The sequence below is a fragment of the Bactrocera tryoni genome, chromosome 3 (assembly GCF_016617805.1).
Source record: "Bactrocera tryoni isolate S06 chromosome 3, CSIRO_BtryS06_freeze2, whole genome shotgun sequence".
Lineage (NCBI taxonomy): Eukaryota > Metazoa > Arthropoda > Insecta > Diptera > Tephritidae > Bactrocera > Bactrocera tryoni.
The window spans coordinates 5,560,083-5,583,250 of record NC_052501.1 but is presented as its reverse complement, the minus strand read 5'-3'; the positions used below and the strand labels follow the sequence as shown (position 1 = coordinate 5,583,250).

At 40.7% G+C, this 23,168-nt stretch overlaps 1 protein-coding gene across 5 annotated transcripts in view; it reads left to right on the top strand.

Moving 5' to 3' along the window:
- Positions 1 to 23,168, top strand: part of LOC120770033 (protein grainyhead) — a 273,442-nt gene that overhangs the window by 45,814 nt on the left and 204,460 nt on the right. For all 5 annotated transcript variants that reach the window (XM_040097146.1, XM_040097144.1, XM_040097148.1 and 2 more), the window contains exon 2: positions 4,550 to 6,540. In XM_040097146.1, coding sequence (XP_039953080.1) covers positions 5,357 to 6,540 — 1,184 coding nt within the window. In that variant the 5' untranslated portion in view covers positions 4,550 to 5,356. The remainder of the gene's footprint in view (positions 1 to 4,549; positions 6,541 to 23,168) is intronic.

Here is a 23,168-nt window from a genome sequence, read left to right as displayed (position 1 = left end):
CCAAGGGTTAAACTCAGACTACTTGTTGCTTTCTACACTGCCGATTGCAAGTTCAAGAATCACTTACATAACATGGGTCTAGCTTCTTGTGCGAATTGGCGGTTCTGCGACATGAAGTCTGCAACTCCAGAATACCTGCCAGTTGACTACACAGCAGTCTGTAGACGCAGGATAAAGGCCCTTGGATCCATGTTTCCAAATAAGTATCAATAGTACCTGGCAGTATGGGAATTTATTACTATGCTGTGGCTAACTGAGTTGTTGTGACTTAGGAGATGGCACAATAGACCATAGGTCACGGTGGAGTCCTCATTTATCTATCTAATCTAATCTAGCTTTTCCTTACTTGTTTTCGATACACTTCTTGAGAAGTTTTCAATTTTGAAAAATTCAATAAATTTTTCTCCAAAAACTATGGAATTTATTTAAGAAACTTAAAAGATTTTACTTCTGCTCCTGTAAGTATGCAAAGAAAACGTACATGCGCTCATACAAACTATCTCTTCTGAAGCATATACTTATCATCTAAAATGCAATTAAATAATTGGTTTTACAATAAAAGGCGACGTAGCAATCAGCAAGCCATTCCACAAACAATTAAAAAATTCCGCAGAAAAATATAAGAAATAACAAATATATGTATGTAGTTAGATGGCTTTGAAAATTAAAAGGAAATACAAATTTAGCATTTGGACGCTTGCTTGGTCACGGCTGTGTGCGCTGCGCAATTTTACCGCTCAATTGGTCAAATATAAGCAAGAAAATTGCAATTGGCTGTTAGTTGCATAAATTGACGATGTTGTTGTTGCTGTTGTTGGCGATAGCATACCAGCAGCTAAAACGGTTTTCTACAAAACATTTGCATTTTGCCATACACAACATGATAGCTGCGACGAGACTGCAGGCGAATGTGACTCTGTGTTCACGTATGTGTTAGTATGTAAGCGCCTGTGAGTGTATGTGTGTGTGTTCGCGCGCATATGACAATTGCACTGCAGGCAATTTTCGCGTTGTTGAGAAGCTGAAAATAATTTATTATTTTTTGCTTAACTGCGCCAGTGGAAAAGCGCGCTAAAGATTTACAGGCAGGTGGAAGGTGGCGGGGATGGGAGGTGTGGGCAGCAGCGGTTGCTGTTGTTGGTAGTCAGCATTTAACACGCCGCACATAAATAAGGCGACAAGCGCGACATGCCATTGTCGTGGCCAATATTGTTGTTGTTTTTGTTGCGCATGCAAGACTTTGTTGCAGCTGCTGTGCTGCTGTTGTTGTTGCTGGTATGAGTTTTATGCAAATTGTTACTGTTGCTGCTGCGGCGGTCACTTTAACTAGCTGCTCGCTTTGGCCGATAACTGTTCGCGGCGGCTGCTGGAGTGGCTGCTGGCAATATCTTTGTTGTTGCTGTTGTTGTTGTTGTCGTTGCTGTTGATGTCGCTTTGGTGTTCATTGTCGCCTGTGGCATTGCATGCATATTTAAGCTTATAGTCACGCTATGTTGTTGCTGCTTTTGTTGTAGCTGTTGTTGTTGTTGTGCCCGCTGCTATTTTTGCCATTGTTAGTGATACTTTTTCATTTGTTGCTAGTCATTATTTAGCATTCTCGTTGCTGCCTGCACACTCACATATTTCGTTCTTGTCGCCTTAGCGATTTTAATGCTTGTAGTTGTTGTTGTTAGACACTTCACCCCATGCGCGCACCTTCACGCTGCATTTTGTTATTTACGAGCTTTTCGTGGTGTTCTTGCGCGCAGTCCACAGTCTGCCGTGGCACGGCCGTCGCTTGCCACCACACCCCGTCCTACCTCACCTAACCCCATCACGCCGCACCACACCCTGTTGCTCAACTGCGAGTAATTATTATATTTCTTCGCCGCATTTCATTTGTTGACATTGTTGTAGTTGTTGCTATTGTTGCTGGTGTTGTTATTGTTGTTACTGCTGCTGTTATGGACGAAAGCGATCGTGCTCTAGGTGCGCTACAAGTGACGCTTTGCGTAGGTAGTGGCTATTAGTTGCATGCACTTTGCTCTATCTCCACTCTTTGCAGTTTGTTTGCTCATTTCGTGTGGCACAAAGGAATTTGACCACCATCAGCGTCAGCTACTCGGTTCGTTCAGCTGCTTGCCTCTTTCGACGGTGGCTCATTTATTTCACATTCCTGCTGTTTTGGACTCGTGTTTTAGCGCCATTGTTAACAGCGGGGTGGCGTTGCATGCAACTCAAAGGTCACCAAAACAAAGAACGAAAATGAAACATGACGAAATTAGCTCATGTGACCTATAAGAATTTTTTGGTGCAATGTAAAAAAAAATAATAGTAAATGTTTTGCTAAGAAGACGAGGAAGAGAAGAAAGATTACGTTAGGCTAGCTGGCTGATCTCTCAAGATGGCGGGAAATCACACTTAGATATTTATGTCCAGTCCTTTGTGAAGCCAAGTAAAACGGCCTGGAACCTTTCGCAAATCTGCTCAAATTTCCATTCTTAACGCATGAAACCCTGTAAAGACACCTGCCAACATAAAAAGGTGAACAGGACGAAGAGATCAGTACAACGAAGAGATCTGACCAACGCTCGCTGAACAAGTCTGAGGCCCAACCAACAAGCTGTGAACCTCAAGAAGCCATGGGAGCCCCTAGCCGTTCCCATTCTACAGCTAGTGAAACTGAAGGATCTGACTAAGCAAGCTCATCCGCCTTACAGTTTCATGCAATACCGCTATAGATAGGCATGAATTGAACTCTGACCATGTAGTAACTCGATGTTAGGGATCAGAATTCTAGATGTCCATTCACTAGTGGCAAGCGTATAGGCTCAAGACTAATATCGCTGTCCAACTATCGGCGTGGGGAGTCACTGCACTGAAAAAGGCTGCGCTTCAGAACGGTACATCCATTCGTCTTTATGACAGTTACTTCTGCTTGAAAAACGTTGCAGTGCTCAGCAAGCCTAAAGTTTTGTTTGATGGTCCTCCAATAAATCTCCACGCAAGATTTTGGCAGGATGAATATTCACCGCCCCTCTCCTCCAGTGAATCGTTCCATACCATACCTCTCTCAATCGTCTGTGAGTAGAGAAAAGACAGCCGGGAAAAGAAGAACTCCTGTGCTTGAACTTTTAAATTACCAAAACGCTTAAAAGGCAATACAAATTTGCACAGGCGTTTAATTTCCATTCACGCCAATTCGGTGGGATGTCTGAAGGTATGCGTTCCGAAGTATTTAAGTCTTGGCTTCCCAAAAGCGGGATAGACAAGAAGAAAGTGTTGAGTTGTTTCCATCTCATCTTCTTTCATATAGCTTCTGCAGATGGCATCTGATAGGATTCCCAGCCTTACTGGATAAACACCAATAGGGCAATAGCCTATTAAAAGCCCCACAACTTGGGAGAGGCTGACCTTACTGAGGGCAAAGGTATCATTAGATCTCTTGCGATCGGTTTTCGGCCAAAAGTCCAAGCTTCCACGAAGCTCAGCAATCTAGTATTAGAACACAAGGTATTATGGGAGTACCGACCCGCTCCCACTCTACCCGTAGCTGTTCTGGGGTGCCATTTCTTACTAGCTCATCAGCTTTACAATTTCCTTCGATTCCGCTGTCGCTTGACGCCCATACCAGTCTTATTACAAAGACAAACAATGCTATTAGTAGCGAAGTTTTGCACTCCTTGACCAACCCTGAACGACTGTTAATGAGTTCAAGGCTAGTATCGCCGCCTCTGCTATGTGAGTAAATCTACTGCTACGGGCTGCAACCTCAGCTTGTTGTCAGAAAGTCTGAAGTTGGAGTTGATAGAGAACTTCTGAGAGTAAACCCCTCAACCAACTTTCCTCTCAAGCATTGACCCATCCATAAATAAGCTCACTGCCCCTCTCATCCAACGGCTTTTTCCCACACACAACTCCCTAGCTCAGCTCAGAGCTCGGTTTAGTGATGAGCGCCGCTCGTTGAAAAAGGAAGATTAAAGAGAAGAAAAATTGTTGCAAAAGAAAGCTCATATTACCAAACCTGTCTTTCTTTTCCTCTTGTTTGTAGGAAAGATAAGATAGTCCCAAAGTCAAAGGTCTGAGACAGAGTTGTATGAGTGATTAAAGCAAAAAAGTTTAGGGACAGAGGTTCAGTTTGAACATTTGTGCCACGCTCAGAGATGAAAAACTTTATAAATTGGGGTATGTATATGTCGATTTGACAATTGTAAAGGCTAAACAGTTGATTTTATGATTTCATCGTGTAAAGTATCTTCTCAGCTGAGACTCCTTCAGGCACAAGCGCATATATTTCTACTTACAATAAATACTTCAAATATTCGAAATATTTCAGACATTATGGAACGTTCCATTTAGAAGAAATTCACAGAGATATTTTCTACAATAATAAAGTTTAGTCCACACTGGAACTTTACTCGAAAAAGAAATGTTTTAGCCTTCAACGGCATTAGCCATTTTGGAAAATTTTTTGCTTTTCTTAATGAATCAAAAATTTCACTGTATATGGGTTATATATATAGATATTCTTATTAGAACTTAAAGTTATAACAAGTTTTCTTTTTTTCAGGCCTTTTCAACATCCAATTGCCGCAAATCTTAAAGCCCAACTGAATGCCACAAATGCTATTTAAAGCTAATATTTATGTAACACTACGAAAAGAGGAAAAAATTATTGCCAATTTATAAATGCGCAATACAAATACAACAAGTGCCATACACAAACAAAGAAACGCAGCTAAAACGTAACAACACGTAATATAAAGTAACGTAACGTAACGCAACGAATTCCGTCCAATCATACTGAGATTCTTAGTGCCTTTTTACAAATAAAACAAAACTAAACTAAACAACAAAAGAATAATATATAAAAAAAACAACAAAAAAAAAAGTTTTAAACAACAATTGACATATGATATATTTCTAAGAAAAAATAAAATTAAGAACGTTAACATAGTTAGACCAGAGCTTCCAAAAGTTTAACGCAGAAATTAGTAATAAGATTAAAGCACTCCCAAATTGATATACATACATATAAGGACTTACGTTTAAAACATATACAACAGTACACGCCTAAGCTTTCATAAAAGCACTACCGAAAAGCTCATACGTATTGAACGCCATAGCAAATATAAGCTGAAAAAAAAGCGCTGAAGCAATTATTTCAAGCTATTTGTAGGCTCCTTTGAAAAGCGCACGAAAGCTCTTGAAACCTTGAAAGCTTCCAGCAAAGCTCAAAAGCTCGAAAGCATTTCTAAAACTTCAATTTTGCAATTTACATGCTAACAACTCCACCGCTTTGACCTAAGCTTTAACTTTTATACATACTTACCGTGAGTTGTGCCTCGAGCTGGAGCTTAAGTATAAGAAGCATAAGATGTCCGCATCGCCTGCCACTACTAGTGTCATCACTTCGAACGAACTTGCCATACAACAACAGCTTCAACACCAGCAGCATCAACACCAACAACAACTTCAAACGCACAGCTCTCCGACGCGCGTCTCACTACCACCCGGTGTTACTGTGACCAACGTTGTGACCACAACGTCTGCAGCCGCTGCCGCCAACGCCAACGGTTTAACACTAATGCATCGCTCGCCCGACAGTCCACAGCCCGAGTTGGCCACCATGACAAATGTCAATGTGCTCGATCTACATACAGACTCGTCGAAACTCTACGACAAGGACGCGGTCTTTATTTACGAAAGCCCCAAGGTGGTCTTGCCGACAGTGGGCTCCGGTGCGACAGTCACCAGTGATGAGCATGTGATTGATGCACGCATGGTCGCCCAATTGAACGAACAGCAAGCAGCTGTTGCAGCGGCTGCTGCTGCTGCAGCTGCAGCCAACGATAATCAGCCGTTGGCCAAGATCGAATTCGATGAAAATCAGATAATTCGCGTTGTCGGCCCGAATGGTGAGCAACAACAAATCATTTCACGTGAAATAGTCAACGGCGAACATCACATACTGTCACGTAATGAAGCTGGCGAACACATACTCACACGCATCGTAAGCGATCCGACCAAATTGATGCCCAGCGATAATGCGGTCGCCGCCGCAATGTTCAATCAGGCACAGAAAATGGCCAACGATCATGGTGTGTATCAGACATCGCCATTGGATGCCTCAATGCTGCAGCATTACGAGCCAGAGAATGTCGTTAAGGCAGAGGTGGATATATATGATGATCCGAAGAAACCGCCGGGCAGCGGTGGTGGTGGTCAGCAAATACTCTATACAACAACTGGTCCGGACACTGGGAAGCAACTATCACATTTGCCTGTTGCCACGAAGCTGGAGTCGGAAATGTATCCGACAGACAAACATATCGATTTAATCTACAATGATGGCAATAAAACCGTTATATACACCACCACAACCGATCAAAAGGGTTTGGAAATATATTCGGGCAGTGACTTGAGTGGCCTGGTTGCTGATGGGCAGGTGGTGGTGCAAGGTGGATTGCAGTATGCCGGCGCTGGCACAGCTGGTGGACAACCGGTCTATATAGTATCCGATGGTAGCTTGCCGCCGGGCGTCGAAGGACATTTGCAAAGGTAAGTGAAGAGTTTGTATTATATATTTAGAATTTATTTCCACATAATCGAAATTTTTTACTATCACCTTAAATTGGAATGAAAAAATGAGTGCTGATGGTTTCGTGAGAAGTTCCGATGAACCTCTGATGAGAACCCGTGATGAACAAACAACTTTTTAATTTAAAGTCCATGATCTGAAACACTGCACTCACTTTAGTTATGATTTTGTAATTTCTAGACCGAAACGCCGGTACTCGATGTTCTTATAAAATAATATTCTACGATTGGGGTCTCACCCAGGTTAATGTGACTTGCGGCAGGAGACCCGGAGGCTTGACCAGATTTCCTGCCATATTGTCGTCAGTGCGTATAAGAACGCTGAGCTTCGTATCATCCACTCATTTCGAAAGATTCAGAATATTATCTTCTACTTTCTTGGGATTCTACAAATTAGTTTTGGTTACTCGGTATTATGAAAAACTGGAGGATATTCGAATATATTTTTTATAGAGGTGTTTAGACATAAGGGCTTTACGTTTCAGGGCTTCTTATTCCGCTTAAGATCGCTTGGCTAACCAATTCTCTCTGCTGAAAGGTGACGTTAAGTTCTTTCACGAAACGCCAGTGCTGTAAGGCTTCTTAAGTTTTCGTCTTCTAAATTCGTTTGTAATACAACAAACTTTATTATCTTAATGTTCGATCCAGTTAATTCAACCTACAACGTCCGTTTCCCATAGTTTTTCTTAAAATAAAGATTTGCTTGTCCGCCAATCCGGCTAATTGTACTTTATTGTAGCCCCCGTCGTCGTTGCTCGGCTGTCAGTCGGCGTTTTGGTGTGGCATGCAACATGTTACCGTTATAATGTCGTTGTCGCTGACAAAGTGATAACACAACTGTCACACTACACTCTTCGCTAATGGCCAGAATACGAGCGCGCGCCTACGCCCCGCCGATCGAACGATAACTTCCACGAGACAGTTGGCTGCATGTTTTCGGATCGAGCGCTGCTGCGCGGCACAGTGTTGCATTTGGCGGCTGAAATTAATTGCTGCGCTTTATGGTTTCAATGAAAATGCGCAACAATTGCTTGATATATTTCGTTGGTACTGTTGTTGTTGTGTTTCTATTTGTGCTTTTTCTTTGTTTTTGTTTGAAGTAAGTGCAAGTTGCTGTTTCTCCGTTTGTTTTTTTGTTAGGTTTTTGCATTTTGTTGTTGTTGTTATTGTACATTTTAATTATTCGCAATTCATTTTCGTTTTTATAGCTGTCACCGCCTTCAACCATTCGTGCGCTTTAAAGCTCCACAACGTTTAACGGTGACGACATAAAATCGTGAAATCATTACGCTTTCGCAGTTATACTACACATACATATGTAAGTTTGTAGCTGCAGTCGCTCATTGACTGTTGTTTGGCTGCACTCTCGGCTCGGCCACTCGCTAAGCTGTGAGTTTTATTGAATTTTCATGTTCAATGGACATTTTTCTATAATCTTGCCAACTTCATTGAGTGCACTGGCTGCTCAAATGGCTGTAAAGGTTTGTGCGTCTTATGTCTGCACTTGGCCGTAAGTACAGGGTGCTCGTTTGTTTTAAGATGTAAGCTACTTTGTAAACGCTCTAAAGCATTGAAGGTCGAGGGTGATATATTTTTCATCAATTAGCGCAAAATTAGAATGGAAAAAATCTAAAAGTCTAGGATGTTTTGATAAGAAAGTTTTAAATCGTAATTTACTACCATTTAGTCTTTAATTTTGTTGTCGCTTTTCTTGCATTCTCCAGATATATACATATATATTAATTTAGAAGTTTACTCTGGGGTCAGGTATCTGCTAAGACTACGCATCCCAAGCAGAATCTGCTAAACTTTAATGTTACAAAAAGTTTTCTCCAAAAATTAAATTAATTTGTGGAGAGTCTTTAGGTTGTTTCCAGGAATCTGAAAATATGTCAAACATTTTGATCAGATTTATCTTAGTTTCACCAACCTAATAAAGTTATTTCGTAGTGAAAGCCTTACCAGCACCCTTTTCTGTCGTTTCCTCTCAGTATATTATTTTATAAATTTACTCAGTGGTCAGGTAACTGCTGAGATTACGCTTTCCAAGCAGAATCTGCTAAATTTTTATCTTACAAAAAGATTTCTCTAAAAATTGAATACATATCTGGAGAGTCTTCCAAGTTGCTTCAGGTTGTTTCGAGGAATATGAAAATATACCAAACATTTTGAACAGAATAATCTTAGTTACACTAAGCTAATAAAGTTCTTTCGTACTAAAAGCTTCACCAGCACCCTGTTCTGTGGTTTGCTCTCAGTAGTGTTGTGGTCATCTCTCCACACTTCTTGTTGTTATTTTTGCTCCAGTTCCATTTTTTTCTTTAACTTACGCGGCAGCATACATAGCTTGCAGTTTGTGTGACGTGGACTCGGATTATTTATGGATACACGCACCATTCAACGACGCAACGCATTAAAACGGCAATAACAACAAGTACATCGCTTGCTCCCATTTTCGAGCGCTTTAGTTGCTCCAGAAAGTGCTCTACTTTGCGACACTTCGTGCGTACACCCCGCGAGCGCCATAATATTGCAATATTTGAGTTATCCGTTCGTTGCCTATAAACTGAAGTGAACTGCAGTTGTTGTTGGTGGTGTTGCTTTTGCTGGCTGCCACCGTTGCAGCACGATGCTGTTAATTAGCTTTTGCTATGTCACTTGGCAGACGTGGACGCGGACGTTGCGCGCCTTCCGTTACCCAAGCGACTTTCATGGCAGTGCAACGAGAATGGAGAGCACTTACTTGCCACATGCGGATGCTGCACCAATTCTTTCAGCTATTTGATGTGTTTTGAATTTTTAAGTAGGCGACTTAATAGCCAGAAATGAATGGACAGGTCGGTAGACAGACAGATGCACGGCCAGCCGGGCAGACGGACAGACGGACCGACAGGTAGGCAAGCCGATAGCCAGCTATGACGGTCAGTTTAAAGAGGATGGCGCGCGTGGACATCACATGTCGGCTGGATGCTGCAGAAATGGTTTTGTGTGTGTGTGTGTCACGGAGCAATGTTATTGGAGCAATGAACGCTACTTGTGATTTGTGGTATTTGCTCTTATTTCGCTGTTGTTGTTCTTGTTCTTATTATTACAGCCATTTCATTTGGCACATCCGCTGTGGCCGTGCCTAGTGGCTCTAGCGTGCGCTCCAACTCCTTCCAGCCGTAAGGTGTTTTCATTCTTTTTCCTCCTTGCAACACGGCCATCATCTTCTTCAACGTCGTCGTCGTCTTCGTTGGTCGCTGTCGTGCACGTCGTTGAGTAATAAAAATTTGAATAGAAATTAATCTAATGTAGAACCGTTAGGCGTGCAACAAACGACATGAGATGAAAACGATTACTGTTATTGTTGTTGTTATTTTATCTGCAACATATATTTTTGCATTTTGATAAGCTGACAAGAAAGCGGAGCAGCAAAAGCTGCGCAGCTCCGTCTGCGGACCTCGTCGTTGGTGTGGGCAAAACTGTTTGTGGTTGTTGTAATTTATATTTGTTTTCAGCCTGGACTTTCTCACAAACTCCTATAAATAATGAACGAAGCAGCAATTGCTATAGCATTTCCTTATGTTGCATGCAACACACGCGGCTGATTTGAGCACAGTACAGTACTCTTTGCATCTGGCAGCTTAAGCTTTGGCCGCGACACCAGCGTCGCGCTGTTTAGAATCTTCGGTCCTAACTGAACGCTGTATTGATGGACGTTCGCCGCTTGTAACTTGTTGTGGTCTTTGTGCGCTTGGCCCCCTCTAGATTGCACATGCAAATTCATGCAACCACCATGCTGTATGCCACGCTATGTCGCCCTGTGCTGTGAGTGTCTGACCACAGTTGCAACATTCAAGTGACTTGTGGCATGCTGCACTCGCATGCTGCTTGCAACTGTGCCACTGATGATGGAAAGGATGTGCTGCTGCGCCGCCGACGATTAGCATCAGCGAAATGTTGCGAGCACACACTACCACATGAACACATATATGTACTTACATACATATTAGCAAAGTGTGACAGTTGACGTTCACGTGTGTGTGTGCTTTTGGCTGTGTGTCGCTGTTTGCTTTAGAATAATATTTGTTTGGCCTGGTGACTTGCTAATTTCTAATGCGGCAATGTCTTTCGCGATGCGTATGTCCGATAAGCGGGACGCTGCTGTAGCCTTTGGAAACTTTGTTGCTTATTTGGCTGTGTTTTCATTATGGAAAGCTTTATTTATATGTGTGAGAGTGTGTATGTGTATATAAGTAATCCTTTTGTTTTCAACGATTTTCTATATTTTTGTTGTAGTAGCGTGGTGTGTGTTTAATACAATATGTTGAAGGTGTCTAAATGAAGAATGAATGCTTAAAACAGTCAAAAAGGAGTCAAAAACTAAGTAGTTATGGAGGTTAGAATTCCTTTAATTCAATAATTTTAGAAACACTTTTGTAAAATTATTAAACAACAACCATGCAGAGAGTATAATTAACTTGGAGAATACTCGTAGAATTGTCTTTGATGCCAATTTTCTAGAAAGTTCTAGTCCTTCCAATACATTGAACGGTATAGTAAAACCCTTCGCCTTTTTGGCCACTGGACATTTAAAGTGGTATTGGATCAAACTATAAATTCAAATTAGGTTAGGTTAGTTGGAGGGTTGAACCTAACACCAAAAGTAACTTTTATTTTATTTTATTAATAAATTGCAACTAGTTCAGATAAAAGAAAGGACTACAGGATCCAGCACTCGAAATGTGACCATTTTTTTTAAGAACTAAATGTGTGAAAATAATCATAAATTCTAGACCAATTCACTTTTGCTCGATATGACCACCTTTTGCATTAACTATGGCCTTGAGACGGTCAAAAAACGAATCGCAAGCTGCCCGAATGTGACTTGCCGGTATTTTGGCTCACTCACGGACAATCGCTTCGGACCTTGCTCTCCAAAATGGCACAGAGAGAATAATCCATTGGATTCGCATCTGGTGAATTCGAGAGCCATTGTGTGGTCGTAATGAAGTTCGGAACGTTGTTTTTCAGCAATTCTGGGTTCACTCGTGAGACGGTGCTGAGTTTTGTTGAAACGTCCATGGTTTGCGACCAAAATGTTTGTTTGCACCCAGCTTCAAAGCAGCCTCCAGAACATTTTCCCGATAATATGTCGCATTTATTTTGACAGCGGCCCAAATCATTATTTGTGACGGGTGCTGCCTCTTGGTGGCCAACCGATGACTTAGAATCTCGTATGAACGATCGGTCAAGTAAAACCTATCGTGTTGAGAGTCTACGAATTGCTCAATTGGAAAATTTTTTTCGTCAGAAAACGCAATTTTCAGAATTTGACTGCTTTCGGCCAAGCGAAGCAACTGCTTCGCTCTCTCAAGTCTTCTTTGCTGCTTCAGTGTGAGATCATGGGCTTTTTTTAACTTGTAATGCTTGACCTTGAGCTCATTTTTCAATATGCGTCGTATGCTGCGGTTGGATATTTTCAGTTCTTTAGCCATTTGATTGATTATTTAAGATAAAAAGGCGCGTTGAGTTGCTTTAGGACCTCGGCAGTAATCAGGTCATACCGTAAATGCCGAATCCCATTTGGACAGCTAAGATTACCGGTTTTTTGTGATTCCCAAAACTCCTAGATATATGTATGTAAATGACCGGACCCTTAAAGATCGACGTAGCGCTTTGAGCCCACCGAAAATTGTTTAAGACGGCTAATATCAGCTCCAGAAAATTCACGAAGTTCGAACGTGTGTTTTTCAATATGTTTCAATCCCAGTTTGTAAAAGTGCGTGGATGATTTTTCCTCTTCCATACAACTTTGACAATTTCAGTTCGACAAGATGTGTAATCTTACCGCATAGGAGTCTATTGTACGCTGTCTAGACAGAACGCCTACTAGGATGGCGAGAAAAACTTTGCTATAAATGAGTAGTTCAGATGAGCTCTTGCTCTCGAATTTGGACTAGAAAGTTCTCCTAGTTGCACAAGTTTTGGTTGTTAAATAGCGCTTGCAAAGCTTACTGAAGATGCATATACATATATAATCCTAGATCTCCTTGGAAATCTGATGAAATTGGAGTAAGGGTGACATCTGTAGCAAGCTCACAGCCCTTGCTCTTTGTAGTTTTTTTTGTAGATTTTGCTATGAGCTGAATCGGCAACCCACAACAAGCCGGATAAAAAAATAGCTCAATGAGAAATAGGTTCAAACCTCCTTGACAAGTCTAGACTGTACTGTTAGCGAACTCAAGGTCGGTATCGCAGCTCTGCTATGGGAGTGGAGGCATCCATCCTTCTCTGTTAGAAACTGCACTTCAAAGCACTACTGTGAGCTTGATGGCAGCCACCACTTAATCATCGCAAGTTTTAAGGTTAAGTTATATCAGTTTCGTTTTCGAACCTTAATCAATTATAGTGTTGATGTATAAATGCACGATTTTCAGAGATTGTTCACATGGTCGCTTTCTATTTTCTTTTACGAAAGTTGTTGTTGCAACTGATCTTAAAATAATGTTGGAAGATGTGGATACATTAGGCAAAAAACGCCTCATTCGTCATCATTCGTTTTTAACCCATTTATTTATATTTGAGAAACCTCAAGGTTGGAAAAATATTAAAAAATCCAACCCAACTGTTTACTCAGGTGTACTTCCTTCAAAAATATCATCCGTTCGCTGAAAGACAGTTTAATCGGGAAAGCGCGATTCTGCCCCAACTAATATTTGAGATTTTTTTCGTTTATTTTTGATATTCTTGATGTCAATGAAAATAACAGCAGCATATAATTGCTTGATAGTATGTCAGTTCATATGCAGCATTAGCACACTTCCTTAACCCTTTTTACATTGTTAAATAACCTAATTTAGATAATTTCCATTGCGTGATCTGCTCAAAGCCACAACCGCACCTCAGTGCAAATAAAGAGTAAACAATCAGCAGATTGATGTTCAACGGCACCATTCACCAACACAAGCACAGAAATCTTATCTTCACATTTTATGCCATTTCTGTGCGCATTTAACAGTATTTGGTGGAATTTTCATAAGAAATTTTATGCAAATAAATGCCATGTAAATAAGGTTACTCATACGCCCCGCAGCACAATTGCCGAGTTTGCAAAGAGAAACGCAGAAAATCGCTGATTGATATGCAAGCAACGCCAAAAAGCAAAAAAAAAAACACAAAAAGCCAATAACAATGCCTTCGTATTGACAATTTTCACGATTACAATGACAGCAACAACAACCCAACGGTGAATGCGTGAAATTTGCATACAAAAGTGCCTGCGTTGAGTGTCCACTTAATGCAACTGCGCGACGCCTGTGGTTGGACACGAGTACGCACACCGCGGAAATTTAGCACGATTTAACATAATTTATTTTATAAAAAAAAAACACACATACAACAACAAGAGGAACATGTATGTGCATGTATATGTGTTGATTACATTGCAACTAATTTGAATGCGACATTTTGACTTGGCCGGCCGACACGGCGGTCCACGCTTGGCGTCTGCAATCAGCTGCCTATGGGGCACACCACTAAAAGCAAAAACAAAAGTAAAAAGCGAACATCTCCACGAGCAACAACAAGCGCTTGCGTTGCTTGCGGCCGCCTTGTTGTTGCATTTTTCGTTCGCTGCACTTGCCGATTTATCATTTCCATGATTAATGAGGCAATTTCGCAAAATAATTGGCAAACATTTTTGTGCGCAACACCACTGAATTGCGCACACACACTTACGCACACTTTGCGCTTTGCGACCTCTTCGAAGCATGTTGCCTCAATGAAGTATGCAAACGCTTTGTTTACTTAGCTCTCGCACATTGTGGTAAGAGTGCGTTGCGTTGCTTAGCGCGGCATGTTGTTGCTGTAACGCACTCGCTTGCCGCGCTTTTACATGCGTCGATTTGTATCTTTCTCAGCATTGCCTTAGCCTTTGTTGTGGTGCTGACGTTGCTGTTGTTGCCTGTTTCCTCCGCGCGTTGCACAGCCTGCGGTGCTGCACTGATCGCTCAAGATTAGCGCAAGCATGCGTGCGTAATCGAAGACGCACGATAAGGTCGCATTGCAAATATGTACAGCTATTTTGGTGTACCAACAAGATTCTACGCATAAACATGTGTACCGCTGCCTGCGCGTGCAGATATCGACGCATTTTTGCTGCAAGCACTGTGTTTCGTGTGCGTAAAACTTTGGAGGAGATTCATTGGTGGTTAGTGCGTGCTTTGGTTTGCAACAAGATATTTTCTGTTTCTGAATACTATAGGGTAGTCGAAAGAGGCTTTTCGTATTTCTAAGTAAATTTCAATTATTTTTTTTTATATTTATAATGAACGACCATTTTTTGCCATTTTTCCGCCAGAGACACTATTCCATCTGTGTAAAACTTTTCTGGTTTCTCGACAAAAAACTGCGGCAAGTAATTTTCACAGGTTTATCTTGAAGCCAAGAAATGGTAGTCCGATGGTGCATGGTCAGGGCTATATTGTGGATGCATCAAAACCTTCTAGCCAAGCTCTCCCAGTTTTTGCCGAGTCGTCAAAGATGTGTGTGGTCTAGCGTTGTCCTGATGGAAGACGGAGTCCTTTCTGTTGATCAGTTCTGGCCTTTTTTTTTTATTGCTTGCTTTTATCTCATCAGTTATTCACAGCAAAATGTAGAATCAATTGTTTGACCAGGCTGGATCAGCTCATAGTGGTTGATTCCTTTCCAATCCCACCAAACACTCAGCATAACCTTTCGAGTCGTCAATTCTGGCTGTGCGACCATTTGTTGAGCTTCACCACGGTTAGACCATGACCTTTTTCACACAATATTATCGTATTTGATCCACTTTTCGTCTTATGTTACCATTCGCTTCAGAAATGATTCAATTTCATTTCGTTTCAGCAAAGAATCGCTGATGTTAATTCGGTCCATTAAATTTTTCACAGGCAATTCATGTGGTACCAAACATCGAGCTTTTTTTTTAGCCAGCCTTTTTTAAATGGTTCAAACCGTTTGATGATGAATGCTAAGCTCCTTAGCGATGTCATGGCTGCTTATGTGATGGTCCTGGTAAATTTTTTTCATATTTTCATCGACTTTTTCAACGATAGGTCGACCAGAGCGAGGTCTATCTTTCACATCGAAAGTTCCAGATTGATGGGTATCATCATTGTAGCTTCAGAAAGACGGTTGGCATTAAATATCTCGGTGAGATGCTCAAATAAGGCTTTAAACCAAACCCTAAAAGTAGAGATTATATTACAAATCCTATAACAAATCTATCCAAAATTAAAAACAAACCGGTTCGAAAGCAAATGTGCCTCGCAATTGAACTGGATAAGCTTTAAGCTCAGTTTTAGCCAATCTTGGACTTTAGAGTCAAAATTAATCATCTTTTTGGGATTCTAAGCCCTAGTTATAAGTACTAAGCTCGAATCCTTAACTTAACTTTGTTACTTGTAACGACCTGTCATTCCAAAAGTAACCTTACATTGTGGATAAATCATTAAAGTGATCTAACAAGTATAAATAATAACGCCTATATCAAACCTCTCTCCCTTAAAAAATACAACTTGAAACATTTCAGAATTTTAAAGCTATAAACACTACCTGATTTAACGATCTTATATCTCAAAATGAAGAATGCGCTAATATTGAGTAACTATCTCAGTCTGCTGTCTAATGATTTCTTGCGAAACTGTTTTAATAATATTCGCCTAAAAGTAGGCCACAGATACGACAATTTAGTTTTTAAGGTATTTACATTTTTTTCGCCAGTTTAATCACCAACAAAACACTGTGCGAAGAGAAACCCCCAAAAGAAAGAAAACGCCAATTCTCAGCATTTCAGTTGGTCGGTGTGCTGTGTAACTGTACTTTGGTTAATGCCATGTATATGTGCAACAAAATGTTGCAACTGCCTCGCAGTGGAAAGAGGTCGACCAAAGCGACTGGGCAGGACTGCTGCACAGCGGCGATGATAGATATGGGAAGCGCATTAAATTGTTTATTAGCAAACGCGTGGATGAATGCTTTAGAGCGTTGAACGCGATATTGAATGCGCTGCAAGCGTAACTGTGGCGCGCAACCAAAAACAAACCAAATATTATTTAAATGCCAACAACAAATGCAACAAGTAACCGGAGTAAGTGTGCGCCACAAATCAATTGTGAAATTTATGCGTTCGCAGCAAGGTGTTTGTGCGGCGTGAATTATGGCTGCATGTGGCGGCCACAAATCTGCAAGCTGACCTGTGAGCAGGCGCAAATGCCAATGCTTGCTAGCCTACTTAATTACTACTAGCTAGAACATACTTGCATGCAACAACAGCTGGCTGAGGTGTTGATATATAGATTTGCTGCTGTTCGATCTGCGAGATTTCTAACAGTTAGCAGCGCAAGCTTTGGTCGGCCGAAGGTCACAGTCGCGTCCAAAAAAAGAGTGAGTGCCGCCGCAAGAGTCAAAGCGCTTGTCTGTTGCTGATTAACGCCGTTGCTGCCGCATGACTGTTATCAGCGATGCGATCGCGGCGAAGATCAGATAAGCGGCATAGCAGCGATAGCTGGACGCGCACATATCAGAAAATGCCACAACAAACAAATAAGTGCTGAGGTATCAAAAAAATAAATAAATAAATAAAAGGAAAAACAATAACAAAAATATTGAAACAAACAGCAAACGGCAGAGATAAGGCAAAAGAACGAAAACTTTTACAAAGCAACTTTGTTCTCATTTCCGCCAAACGTCGTACGCGCTCGAATGCATGGCAGCGGACAAGTGACACCTAACAAGGCACTGTAATGCCAATGTGGCGCGCAAATGTTTGCTGCATGCATGTGGTGCGCGCTGCGCGGGATCGGCTGCAGGGACACCAAATCGCAATGTCTAAAATAGCCGCGGCGATTGCGCGCCTGATAGATGTGCGACCGCTGCGCTTACTAACGCCGCTTGCTCTTGCCTCATACTCAGTCGCATTGTTGTTGGTTTGAAATCAAATTCGTTGCACGCCGTGTTGCATATAAATTTCACAGATAACAGTAACAGCGCGTCTATGCGCTACATGTACGCGCACACTGTCCACACTCCATTCTCGTATCCGTATCGCTTTGGTTCGAGCGGCGTCGCATGTTTTGGCTCGCAAATGATTTGCGCCGCTGATACCCACAAAGCATCTCCGATGCTCCAATGTACATACACGGCAATGGTCCATCTATTTGATTTCGCTTTGGTTTTTTCAAAGCGCTGCCGTCCATCGTCAAGCGTTGCGGTCGTCGTGTCGTGGCATCGTGTTGTCCTCATTTAGCCTAACAGTTGATGCGAATTTATCACAAAGCGACAACGAAACAGTTTCTGCTGATGTATGTGACTGGCAAAGTGTTGATGCTGCCGATACTGGCGCAGTGGTGGGTGCATTTACAAGCTGGGTGAGTGCTGGTAACGTGGGACCATCTGACACATATCGGATCTTTTTACTTATTTTCAACAATACAAATATAATAAAATGACAAATTTTATGTAAGTTGTGCCTATTGATATTTTTGTGTTATTATATTTGATTTGCTGAAAATTGCCATTCAATCGTTGTAACTTATTATTTTATTTTGGATTTGAAGTAAAATATTCAATAAGAAAAATATTATTGTTATAATTCCATGCTATGCACTTTATCAACCCTGTTGCGTATGTCTTTTGGTAAAATAGATTTCTGCCGTTATACTCTACAACGCCTGCATTTGGACAATATGCCTTTTCGCACTTACTTTAAGGGTAAATGGCTAAAATAGCGCAAGTTTTTTGCAGCGCCTAAAAATATGCACCGTCTTTGCCGACATAGTTTTATCACCGTAAAATATGACTCGATAATGGAAGATTAAATTATTTACCAAATATTTAACATTAACGAAACAACTGTGTATTTATTGTTACAGATATCACTCTCAGCGTCACACTAGAATAAGTGCCCAATAAATCGCCTAAAAATATGCATAGAGATTGTGAATATCTTTCTTTAATATGAACCGTTATGTGGGCGCAACAAATATATAATTGCCCTAACACTATGCAAACGGTCCCTGTACATAGCGCTGACTCTTTTGTTTTGCGCTCCGAAATGTAGGCAACAAAACTGATCTACAGTTTTCAATGCGGCAATACATGGTCTTCCTTAGTTGGTCTTTTTGACAACTGTTACTTGTTTTATACTCAGTTTGGCTTGTCATTTCATAATGGTCAGAGTTACTCCAGAACAAATTATTACCGAAATAGTGGTTCGTATCACGCACTGCGACCAAAATTTTAAGCAGAGTAGAAATTCCCAGCAAACATGGATCGATTTCGCACCACCTTTACTCTAGTGGGTGACGCGCATCCTCAGAAACACCGTCCGTGGCGAAGATGCGATGCAGTCTGTTTACCATAGTGCGATAATTGTTGCTGTTTCCAGCCAATGTTAAGGGTGCTTTTTGGGCAGAGGGAATCACGGGTCCATATATTTTCAAGCCGGCCATAATGTTACCGTCAATTGAGAACGCTATAGAGCCATGATTAATGACTTTTTCGTGCCTAAATTGAATGATGTTGATGTGGAGGACTTCTGAGTCCAACAAGACGGTAGTACGTGGCACACAGCCAACGAAACAATCTATTTATAGAAGGAAACTTTTGTTGAGTGTATTACTTCTTTTAAACTCTCTTCACCTTGATGTCAGATTTTTTTGATATCTTTAAATTAATACTCGATTTTTTCTTTAAATAAGATATTTTTTATACCCTGAACAAGGTATGATCAGCATGAGGACCTGAGTCGATGTGTCTCTCTGTTTGTCCGTATACATATATATATGCAAACTAGTCCATCAGCTAAAAATGACGTCCGTCTACCACCCAGCAGACCGACTGATCTTTGGAGCTTTCCGGCCTACTCCAATACATAGTAAAGATATTAGCGAATGCAGAATTACTCACCTTAGAAAACAGGTTACTCTTCATCACAAAAAGCATGACTATTAAACTGACCTACGAAGGGGGATCTATGTACCTATCAAAGCTGTTCTAAAAAATATATTAAACAGAGAGCGAAAGTTAAAAAGTTAAAAAAGTTACAGCCTTACAAAAGTTAATCGACGCGCCAAGTAACACGAAGGGTTAGAGACAAACATACAACGCTCAGTGGCTCCTTATCATCGGTGAAAGCTATCCTAAACGTTCATTTTGCTGACCCAACGATTTGCCAAATCAGAAATACCCTTACCGTCAATGTAGGAAAAATAAAACTCTCATGGATGCCCAGCCATTTGGTATACAAAAGAATACTCTAGCAGACTCCGAGGTCAATCTAACAACTAAATCTCCCTTAAAACTTATAAATACCATTAACCAAAATGACATTAGAAATCTAGCCAAGAAATACTATCGGGAAGCCGAAAAAGAATGCTGAGCCAGATATTCGCATCACTATGAAAACACAAATCCTTATCGATGTCCTCCAATCGTCCTTACAACAAAATTGGCAGAAAACAGTGTATTATATGTACTATATTTACACGCCGACGACTTTGTCATACCAGATTAATACACAAACACATATTGGAAAAGACCCAACAGATACTCTGCCACAATTACTTAGGACCTGTTTTAGTTAATGAGTTACGAAACTAATAGCCTTACTCCTTAAAGCTGATTTGTAGTACTCTAAAGGTGTAATTATATTATACTTTTCAATAAAATAATAATAAGCCCAGTTTTTGAGGCTCTCACCCTTTGTGACTAAGAAGCTGCTCATTTGTTATCGAACCACTATGAGGTTTAGTGCCCTACTGACATATTAAAGTTATTGTAAGGAAAATTTTATATTTTTGAATAAAATTATGGAAATAAGGAGCTCCACAAATAGTGTGTGGCAACGAGGAAGATTGTTGCACCTAAAATTAACCCAAATCCATTACTGTTGCTCATACAACTGTAAAGTATTCATTACGCAAACTGTCGGTATAAATATTTACCCCTTTTAAGGAACTCAATTTAGCTGCTATTGACCCGTCAACGCTGCCAATTAAACTGTCAAACTATTTTCGATTAAAAAATTTGACACACTTTAAATGAATTTTCACTCAATTAAATTTGCGCGCTGGCCACGCTTCAGCGGCATAACGACGCTGCCGGGCTGCGCCTTGGAAAACGAACGAATCGTGCAACTGTAATTCTGTGCCAATTTTCGGTTTTCCTGCTGCTTAAAATTTTATTGCAAATTAAAAATAAAGTGAATTAGCATAAAACAAAAACAAAAGCAAATACTAAGACCTACTTTAGCAAGCAATTTAAATAAAAATAAATAGTAAATTAAGCAGAAAAAAAATAATGGAAAATTGAAAATGCAAGCGGTGTGCGCCACCACATGCAGCGCGGCGGCTTTGCGCACGGCCAACAACGGTTTACAGGTGTTGAGCGCGCTTGCCGCTTTTCGTTGCGATTATTTTGTTGTTGCTGTTGTTGTACAATTTTAATTTAGCTGCAATTTTTTCGCAATGCTTTGCTGCTCGCTGCAATCACAGGATCATGGGTGTTGCTCTGGCTGATTCGGTGGCACGTTGCCGCTGTTGGCAACGCTACTGTGACTGTTGTTGTTGTTGAATGTTATTGTTGTTGCCGCAGCCCCGTTTGCTAATCGATTTTGTGGCCAAATGTGTTATTATGCGAGAAAATTGCCGGTGCACAAGGCAAATAACACAAATGCGAAAGCGAAATATAAGAATATGAATTTCAGCAAACATTATGTGTGTACGCCAATAAGAACACAAAAGCGCCACAAACAACAAGAACAACAAGAACAACGATAAAAATATTAATAACCACAGCAACAACACGGCGCAGTGGCATTAAGTCGAATTGCATTTGTAATGCTGAACGCTGCGCTATTTGGCGGCGCAATTGCGGCGTTGGAATGTTACAGCTGCAACAACAACAACAGCAATAACTATAACAGCAGCACCAGCAAAAACACTAATCGTAACCATAACATACCGCAATAACAATTGACGTCAATGCAAGGCAATAAATAATAATTAGGAGGCCATTATTGCAACAGTCGGCCAACACGCCCCACATCCGCTCGGCAAGTGGCCGCTGCGCGTTGCAAGTGCGCGTGCGCCAACGACGCCTGTGCCACGCCGAGCGCGCGCATTGCCGCCGATATCACTCTATATGGTTGTTGTAATTGTCCCCGTATTTGTTGTTGTTGCTACCACTATTTTTGTTGTTATTGTTGTTGCTTCTGTTATGATTGCTGCGTTTGTCATTTGAGCCCGGCCGCCGAAATTAACAGCTGCGAATGGCGAAATTCGTGTCGCCGTCGCCTGCTCCGCCCACTTGTCGCAAGCGCTTGCCTCAGCGCGCCGCAATTGAATTAAATTTTATTCACAAACACACAATTACATACAAGCATGTTATATATTTGTCTTGCATTTCCTGCCAACCATTCTAGGCATCCATTTCTGCCGCGCACTCGGTCCTTGTCAACACAGGCAGCAATTTTAAGTCTTATTAATGTCGCCAATGAACGGACCAAGGTGTCAACGCACACACACACCTATTAATATAATTGTTAGCTTGTATGTGTTGGTCGCGTCATGCGCTTTGCGCTCGCATTGCTGCTGGCCAAAATATGAATGTTGGCGTTGCCAATTGGTGTTTACAGTTGTTGCACGCCCATTGCTGTTGTTAGTTGTTGTTGGCCATTTCTATTGTTTGCAAATATTTTGTTCTACATTTATGCAAGACATTATTATTCATAACAAAAGCAAAATGTTTTTGCGAAAAATTATTTATCTTTGCTTTAATTAGCCTTTAATACGAATTTCAGCAAAACAAACTAAAAGCAGAGACTTAATAAAGGAATTTATGTAAGAAGTTGAAAATATTTTGAGTTATCCACTAACATTTATCATGAGAAGTTTCCTAATAATAATCCATTATACTCGTAAGCTGACATTGTCAACTGATTGCTACTATATTTGGTGTTAGCTGCTTTTCGGCTAAGCTATGTAAGTCCGTCGTCAGCATACAGCTGCCAAATACACACTAATTGACATGTGAATATCAAATTTCGCATGAACATAAAAAATGGTTGTAAAAATCTAGGAAGAAATATTTATCGATTCGGTTTGAGCGCGCAGTTTTATTCTAATCAAGTTTCACCTTAAGAGCTTACAAGAGTTCCCTCGGGTAAAAAACAGACAATTTTTTTCTGATATAAAAATTAAATATTTTATTAGAATTTTTTATTGTTACAAACATACACTATTAACAAAGAGATTCTGAAATTTTTGGAAAAAAATATTTTAAGCTCGGCCATTGCGACGCCATTTTCGGTGGTCCTTTGGAAATATGATGCACCCGCGTTGGCAGAATAATTCCTAACAGGATCATCTGAAGTGAAAAAATACGCGTTTTAGTTAAGACATTAACATAGAACTTGGTCGAAGGAAAAAAAACTGGAAATTGGAATTTTGGCAGAAATTTTCTTTACAAAAAATTAAAAATGAAAGTTACAGTGAACATTTCTCGACATTTTTTTTTCAAAAAAATAAAATGAAAATTTCAATGAAAATTTCTCGACATTTTTT